Raw genomic sequence first — 9,198 nt, forward strand, 5'->3', positions numbered from 1 at the left:
GTGTTGGTCGTTTACCATTCTAACATAAAAAAAGCTGTCAAATATTTAATATTTAGCCACTTACGTCTTACCTCACATTATAAAACAGAGGCGTTGCGTTGAAATTCACTCTCTCTTTGAATTGATTGGCCATGTCAATCATTTTGACATTAGTCCCTTTCACACAGGATACAGTATTTACTGGTAAATTACCGTTAAGAGATCATGTGTGAACAGGACCTTTTCAAAAATTTTACCAGAAGTTGTCAAATTACCTGTAAATTAGGGGTAATGTGCTCTGTGTGAACGCAGAACGAGATTACCGGTATGAGCACGTACGAGTCAACATTAACAACGCGCTGCTGGGTCAATCGTAACATTCTTACGCAGATGACGCTTTTTAGTCCGCGCTGTTTAAGTCAAATACACGTATAAAGTCGTCTAATACAATATCTCTGGCCAAAAACAGCTGCATAAATGTTAATGTTTGACACAAAAATGAAAACATCAACAAAAACACTGGCCGCATACCCCTCGGTGTTTACAAAAACACTGGGAGGCGTATGGAGCTTATAATATGACAAAACTATTTGAATTTGTATTGTATAAATTTGAATTATTGACAAGTGGCATTTATCAAAACTGAATATTATGTGGCATTTAACATAGTTCTAAATTAGTCTTTGTTTACTTGAATATTGAACACTTGAAATTTAACACGACTGAATTTTTTTTATAGCAGAGTTTTATAGACATGTATTTTCAAACAGCGAATTTTTTGTTCTTGGGAAATAGTTCGCGCAAAATCGTCCCAGTACTTTAGTACTGTACATTTAGTTCTGGAACTAAAGCGGTGCGAAAGGCCCTTCTATTAGACTTTTTATGATTAATAGATTTCCTAAGTGCAAAATCAACATATCATCTTAACACACTAATTATTAAGTCCAAACACTTGTGTAGTTGTTCATGACTCCAATGACTTCACTCCCGTTGGTAGTTGCTCCCAAAAGTCACTTTTCTCAACGTTGCTGGACACCCCAACATCCGGTCGCTGAATTCGCCAGCAAGTCAATGAGATCACAGTGCTTTGCTGCTGTTGGTGTAAACTGGGCTTAACTCACAAGGTTAATTGATCCACAGAGTGACAATATAATTGATGTGACCTGCAAATGAGCAATAGAAAACTGACTGTGCAAATCGCCATTCCAGATTTTTTGACGCCCATACCTAAATCAGTCATTGGTCTAGATCAGGGTTCCTCAAATCTTGCCCTGGAGGTCCAATGCGCTGCAGAGTTTAGCACCAACCCTGATCAAACTCAGTTACCTGTGATTTTCTAATGATCCTGAAGACATTGATTAGCATGCTCAGGTGTGTTTGATTAGGGTTAGAGCTAAACTCTGCAGGAAAGTGGATCTCGTGGGCCAGATTTGAGGATCCCTGGCCTAAATATAAACCATAAATGTTTAAGAATCACTTAGGATACCTCTGGGCGATTCATGATCAGTTAGATCAACCTGATCTGAAGGACAGAAAACTACTAATTGGCCAAAATGCTTAATTTGACTTTTCGGAGATCATCTACTCTTCCCTGTGGATTACCTCTGACCTACTTTCTGTACGATCTGAATTTCTGCATATTGAATTTTAGAATATTGAATTCGATGTTCCGAATTTCCTCTTCATCTTGAAAACTTGAAGCTGTATTTTTAAAAATTGGATATTTGCTGTCAAAGAATTCAGAACAAAAAATTCGCTGTTTGAAAATACATGTCTATAAAACTCTAAAATTTAAATTTAAAACAAAAGTTGTTAAATTTCAAGTGTTCAATATTCAAGTAAAAAAAATCAAATTCAGAACTATGTTAAATGCCACATAATATTCAGTTTTGATAAATGCCACTTGTCAGTAATTCAAATTTATACAATACAAATTCAAATAGTTTTGTCATATTATAAGCTCCATAGAGGCGCAGCCTTTTAGAGGTCATTTCTGGTTAATGATGTTAGAATTTAATTGACCGGTATTTTGAAACTGATGTCTGATGTGTGAAGGGTGCTTCACCAGAAAAAAGATAGAACGTCATCACCCGTGTGAACAGCGCGTTTTTGTATCTACTGGTAAAGTCGTTCCGGTAATTTTACAGCAATATTAGTTACTGGTGTGTGAAAGGGGCTAATATTCTCGAGCGCTGAGGCAGACTATGCTGTGGAGATTTTGCACACACTCTACACGACTACATTTGAAACGTTTGACATCGGTAAGAAAGATTTTTTTGTTTTGTTTATATATACATTAATTAATTGATTAATTTATTTAATATATTTTAAAATATAATTTATTCCTTTGATGGCAAGGCTGAATCTTATATACTCACTGACCCCAAACTTTTGAAAGGCAGTGTATATACAGCTACCAAGCTCATGGAGATACACATACAGCCAAAATATAAACCAAGCACCTGTCAAATGGATAAATGTAAATGTGAAAATTAATCAAGAACAAATGCTAAAAAAAAAAGTAATGGTGTTATTCATTGTTAGTTTCTTACTGTAAGGAGTTCCCGAGGTAATTATGATTTGATAATGTCTGATAACATGTACACCTTCATTTTAATTTGCAAATAAATGCAAATGAATACATCAGAGCAAATTAATTAGAATCAACTTAAGCAATCCCCATTACAGAACATCACCTTCAGTCAGACGTTTTTGATGTTAGAACATTCAGGTCATTGCCTGTTCTGAAAACAGGTCATCCTACATGTTCTGTAAACGTACAGTACTCTGTTGTGCTGGTAGATTGTGACTCAAACAAAGCAAGTTGACATTTGATGCACATGATGGGGGAAAAAAGCTAAAAACAAAACAAGCACAAAGAAACAACGCTTTAGATAGATGCATATCTCTTCTTTGTGTGTGTTTTTTTTTTTTTGTGATAAAAGTGCACTCATTCTGTGCCTGCTGAAGAGAGAAGCCCAGCAACTTGGAGATCTTTCTACCTGGACATCAGCGAACAGACCAGAGGAAGAGCCCTTGGTATGGAGACACAGAAATAGATCCCTCTGATCTATCATCAGACATCATTAATATACATCCCTGTTTTATTGCAGTCTCCTGAGTGAAAAACAGTCATTTCAGGTCAAGTGTACACGCAAACTGTCATCTTTGAATGCAACTTTGGACTGCGGAACTAAGAGGAGTGTGTTTTTGGAGGATTGAACACACTTCCTTCAAGCATGGCACTGCAGCGGCACAGGAGTCAGAGCAGTCGTACACTATCGCACGATAACATGATAAATATGGCACTATGTCAGGTATCATCTGTGGGTGCTGCTTATTTATTTTGGTAAAAGAGCGTATCCATGCTGTAGTGAGCAATGAGTGCTGTCTAAAGCATCTTCAGTGTCTCATAGCTGCAGAACAATCCGGTGGGCCGATGATCTGGGACTGTTATTGCAGCTGAGAAACCCGCAGTGGAGAGGCACTGCTGAAGTCCAGGAAGAACGGGCCTTCCTGTTTGGGCAGGAAGGTAGTGGGGATGACATTGTAAATCCCGGCAGGCAAGTTCTCGAGCTCCATATAACAGAAACCGCATCTGAGGATAAAGAGATCAAATTCCATTATATAATGTAGTATAACAAATGTTTTGAATCTATTTTACACACGCTTAAATCTTTAAACTATTGCAGACCATCAATTTAAATAAGTCAACCATGCTGCTGCAGGATGAGACCATGAAACATATTTTTCTCAAACATATTTTGCAGTCATATGACTATATTATAAATGATCAACTATCTCTGACCTAGATTTCTTTGTGAGACAAGGCTGTGCGTTTCAAACATTTGTATGCGTATGTTAAAGTGGAACATAGGCCAGCTGACTGTTATAAAAATACACAAGGTTGTATTCAGAATATCATGCTCATGCTACCATATTACTTTTGTTATTTTTTAAGTCTTATATGGGTCTTTGAAAGTACATACACTACGGTTTAAAAGTTTGGGCTCAGTAAGTTTTTTTTTTTTTTTGAAAGACAATAATAGTTTTATTGAGCAAGGATGCATTTGAAAGATTTTTATATTGTTACAATATAAACTACAATATAAAGTAAATTATGTTTTAACTTTCTATTCATCAAAGAATCCTCAAATCAGAACATAATTATTTATGAAGGATCATGTGACACTGAAGAACAGAGTAATGGCTGCTGAAAATAAAGGAATAAATAAAATTTTAATATATAGTAAAATACAAAACTGTTATTTTAAATTACAATAATATTTCATAAAATATTAAATAATCCTACCGACCCCAAACTTTTGAATTGTAAATTTTAAAAAGGGGGGTCCTTAAAAAGGGGATCATTATATTTTGGGGGCTTTCCCATCTAAAATTTGCATTATACATCTAAGCACACTGCATTGTATACTGTATCCCATAATGCAACAAGCTCAACTTGTGGTTCACTTGTCACGTTGCAAAATAGAAGTTCAAGTAATATCAACCATCTTTTTTTTTTTTAATTCTTTCTTGAATTTTGTTTTTTAATTATTTATACTAATTTTCAGACTCAAAATGGAAAATGTTTTTACACAAAACTGCTTTAAAAAAAAAAAAAAAAAAGCCAAATAACCATTTTTATTTTATAGGTAACTAGGTGCTATTAACAGAATTAAACATTGAGGTTGTGTAATTATGACATTTAGCATACTAGTAGGTCTGATTGTGTAACAGTATGCAAGCATTATGCACTTCGCATAATAATTTTATTAATTAATTTTAGTAGGCAGTATTGAAGTGTTTTTAAATGTATAATATGTAGTATGCAATATGTAGTATACACTAGCATCCCATCCCAAACACGTGTCTCATGTGGAAGAACGGAAGTCAACACAGGGTTGGGCTCTGCTTCACCTTCTATCTAGTTTTTTCTTCATCACAAAGAGAGCATTTCTTTACCGGTAATCTCCGCTCCCTCTCTTTTCTGATGATCCAGAATCCCCTGCAGTAGATACGGTCACCACCTCAAAGCCCACGCTGTACTGCCTGCAGAGAGAAAGCCAAACTCATCACGCTACATCATACATCCTCACACTCTACAGTGAAAAGAGAGAGAGAATGACAGAAGGGATCTGAATGTGTGCAGGTGTTTCTTCCGCAATGGAGTAGTTGCACAGGATGGCCCTGCCCTGATGTCAAGGGAAATCCAACAACCCATGAAATCCCACCCCCATCTAATGACCAAAAGGTTTTTTTTTTATTTATAAAAACACATGCAAAACACTATACCCTTGTTAACACCCTATGCAAGTTACACCTAATCATAGCAAATTTCTTAAATTATAAAGGCCTTCAGATTATATATTGATATTCAGGTGTCAAAGGATATATATGTGACCCTGGACCACAAAACCAGTCTTAAATCGCTGGGGTATATTTTTAGCAACAGCCAAAAAAACATTGTATGGGTCAAAATTATCGATTTTTCTTTTATGGCAAAAATCATTAGGATATTAAAGGGGTCATATGATGCTGCTAAAAAGAACATTATTTTGTGTATTTGGTGTAATGAAATGTGTTTATGCGGTTTAAAGTAAAAAAAACACATTATTTTCCACATACTGTACATTATTGTTTCTCCTCTATGCCCCGCCTTTTTGAAACGCGTCGATTTTTACAAAACTCATCGGTCTGAAAAAGCGAGGTGTGCTATGATTGGCCAGCTAATTTAGATAATATAGCTAATTTAATGCTATAATAAACACAAATGTGACCCTGGACCACAAAATGTATTATATTTGTATATTTGTACAATACATTGTATGGGTCAAAATTATTGATTTTTCTTTTATTCCAAAAATCATTAGGATATTAAGTAAAGATCATGTTCCATGAAGATATTTTGTAAATTTCTTACCGTAAATATATCAAAACTTAATTTTTGATTAGTAATATGCATTGCTAAGAACTTCATTTGGACAACTTTAAAGGTGATTTTCTCAATATTTAGAACTTTTTGCACCCTCAGATTCCAGATTTTCAAATAGTTGTATCTCCTGTCTGTCCTATCCTAACAAACCATACATAAATGGAAAGCTTATTTATTCAGCTTTCAGATGATGTATAAATCTCAATTTCAAAAAATTTACCCTTATGACTGGTTTTGTGGTCCAGGGTCACATATGTTTATTACAATTATTTTAAATACCAATTGTAATCTTTGAAATGTAATGAAACCAAAGAAAATAACAAGCAGTCTGACCTGGAGCCACGGAGTTCGATTAGCAGAGGGCCTGCTTTGTCCATGTTGAACTGGTATATGGGGTTGTTCTTGAAGGTATCTCTGTAGTTTCCACAACCTCCTGCACTGGCCCCTTTCCACTGGCCATTTATCTACACATAGAGACAAATGTTAAACCATCTGGAAATAGTTTCCAACAAAAACAACCACTAAGAATACTTTAGAGGTTTGAACTCACTCTTTTGGTGTGGGTGAAGGGTGTTGGGATTTTGGAGAAATTAAACTTGCATACCGAGTACACCTGGAAAGGGCATATTCATTACAACAGTTAATATAATTAAAATACTATAAAAATAAAAACCATTGCACTTGATTGTGTTTTTACCCTTAGTGTGTAGTTGATGGTGTTTTGTTTCTCATACTGAGAGACCACCAGTGTGAAGGCGTGAGTTCCAGGACCAGTCAGCTTGATCTTGGTTAAGTAGTGAGGACTGTTGATCCTGATGCCATCAATGTAGGGAGGAGGTTCAGCTTCGGGAAAAAATCAGAACCGAGTACATAAATGAAATTATAAACTATAAAGAATAAAGATATACACAAGTGAATGTATTTGAGTTCTTGAATTATGTGCTCACTTACCTGGATAATAGACTTTCTTTCCATTGGTCTTGTAAACTACTAAAGTAATAAACTCCCGGTTTTGAGCAAAGTCATCCTTGAGAGTGAATGGGAAAGTAAGAAAATCATAAGCACTCACTGTAAAAAATAACTGCAATTTTAACTGTAAAAGACAGTAATACTACAGAAAAAAAAAAATACTACAGAAAAAATATGTTAATTGGTTAAGTTCCCTTACTGTCCCTTGATAGTATCTTGTTTAAATAATTGTGTATCCTAATAGATTCTCAGCTTATGGAAATACTACTTGTGATTAACTTTGATTCATCAAGTGGTTTTCATATTACCACAGTAGCAGTGTGGCCTTGCTAATTCAGCAGAAAAGGCTGCTGGATTTATTGATTTAAAAATGTAATTTTCTTGTAAATTACAGTTTTAAACTAAAATTTACAGGTTGTTTTGTAAATATGTTTACACAATGATTTTGGAAACCACAGCCGCCATTATTTTCTGGGGGAAAAAAAAAAAAAAGGCCTTTTTTTTTTTTTTACCGGGTCCCCTCAATCTGTTTGTAGTAAACTGCACTATAATCTTTTGCAGTACCTTGTCAGTGATGTGTCTGGTGAGTAGGACCCATACTGCAGCGCCCCCTTGAGGACACTGCACCTCCAACTTGTACTGAGGATTATTGGCCAAGCTGTAGACATCTTTCACCGGTCCCTGTTTGCCATCCCAGCTACTGCAATAGCATAATGCACATATATTTTCTATATATCTGATAATAATCAGACATCATAGAGACATTTATATAGATGTAATGACAATGAGACGGACCTGTGAATACATGAGGATTCTTTAAACAGTGCTGGATTCCAGCTCAAATAGATGACGTCGTAATACTGGCACAAGTCTTCCCAGATGATCCAAAATACACCTTAAAAAACATCACACAAGTCAATAACAACTTCTTTTACAATATTTGTCGTGTGTCATTGTTAGTTTAGCACTGACTTACCATTGTCAAACTTCTGTGCGGTTTTGGGGTCAAAATTGAGGTATTTGAGAAGATCTGGTGTCCAGTTCTTTTCGTCACGTTCGCTATATCGCCCTTTCCACCTGAGATGGCTCCATGGGTTCTTCAGCTGGAGGAAGCGCTTACCCTGAGAGAACAAGCAGGAGATGATGTTGTTGTTGTTGTTATAGTCATGAGGCTTCACTATGTAAGAGATTTTTAACAGACCAGGGGTCGTGAGTTTCACCTTGTATTCCCTGATGTCTAGGACAGCGTATGCATGTGTGGGCACTAAACCCCACATCTCCCCCTCCTCCTCAGTCATGACCCCTGTCGCCGTGGTGATGAGAACATCTCCTCTGTGAAACCTGCCAGAATAGATCACCAAAACACCAGTATTGTTATTGTAAACAAAAAAAAAAACTGGCAACTGAAATAAAAACTTAAAACTTAAAAAATTTAAAAAGGAGAGAGAAATGTTGCCTTGGCAACTAACTGAAGTAAAACTTGCTTAATTTGAAGTACTAAAATTGCTAAAACTAAAACAGAAATAAATATAAAGCTAAATAAAAATAAAAAATGACAACAGCACATAAGATTACTCAAATTTAAAGTAAAATTAAAATGAAAACTGAAACTATAAAAATAAAAGCTAACTTAAAATATTAATATAAACTATAATGTTATATTAATGATATAAAAATAACACTGCACACAAACTATTCATGACCAGAAACAAGACAGGCAAGTGGAATAAGGCCAGTAAAGTATCGATGAAGCAGCTCCATACCACCGAATCAAAAGAGCCATGTGACCTTACAGTGGTCAGAAATCAATACACACCAGTGGATTGTGTTTGTACTGTGAATGTGTGCTTACCTCTGGTAAAGAATGCGGAAAGTTTCATCTTTGTTAAAGGACTGATTGTCTGAGTGCATAGCAATACGCTCTGGGATCCAGCCAGTGAGAGCGTGCAAATCAATATTCTACAAAGAGAAAACATAAAAGTGTCACCATAGTATACACTACTGTTCAAAAGTTTGGGGTGAGTACAACTGAACAATTTAAAGGGGTCCTATAATGCTCTTTTACAAAGTCTTGATTTTGTTTTGGGGGTGTACTAGAACAGGCTATCATACTAGGTTGTTCGAAAAACACATTATTTTTCACATATTTTACATTATTACAACACCTCTCTCCCCAGCCTGGCATGAATGGCTTGAATAGTTCCTGTATCAAATGAAGGCCCGCCTTCTGAAATACGAAATGTGCTGTGATTGGTTAGCAAGGCCAGTGTGTGTTGTGATTGGCACCACTCGGCGCCTGGTCGGGAAATGTCACG

General features: G+C 35.8%; 1 protein-coding gene across 1 annotated transcript in view; it reads right to left on the reverse strand.

Moving 5' to 3' along the window:
- Positions 1–2,891: 2,891 nt before the first annotated feature.
- LOC107755679 (calpain-7-like) overlaps positions 2,892–9,198 on the reverse strand; it is a 16,795-nt gene continuing 10,488 nt past the window's right edge. The window contains exons 11-21 of the mRNA XM_016572569.1: positions 8,736–8,842; positions 8,104–8,224; positions 7,860–8,004; positions 7,679–7,778; positions 7,448–7,583; positions 6,866–6,941; positions 6,612–6,757; positions 6,465–6,527; positions 6,248–6,378; positions 4,945–5,031; positions 2,892–3,577 (exon numbers count right to left, since the gene is read on the reverse strand). Of these exons, the coding sequence (XP_016428055.1) occupies positions 3,433–3,577; positions 4,945–5,031; positions 6,248–6,378; positions 6,465–6,527; positions 6,612–6,757; positions 6,866–6,941; positions 7,448–7,583; positions 7,679–7,778; positions 7,860–8,004; positions 8,104–8,224; positions 8,736–8,842 (1,257 nt within the window). The 3' untranslated portion in view covers positions 2,892–3,432. The remainder of the gene's footprint in view (positions 3,578–4,944; positions 5,032–6,247; positions 6,379–6,464; positions 6,528–6,611; positions 6,758–6,865; positions 6,942–7,447; positions 7,584–7,678; positions 7,779–7,859; positions 8,005–8,103; positions 8,225–8,735; positions 8,843–9,198) is intronic.

This window comes from Sinocyclocheilus rhinocerous, unplaced genomic scaffold (genome assembly GCF_001515625.1).
Source record: "Sinocyclocheilus rhinocerous isolate Xijiao unplaced genomic scaffold, SAMN03320098_v1.1 scaffold11, whole genome shotgun sequence".
NCBI lineage: Eukaryota > Metazoa > Chordata > Actinopteri > Cypriniformes > Cyprinidae > Sinocyclocheilus > Sinocyclocheilus rhinocerous.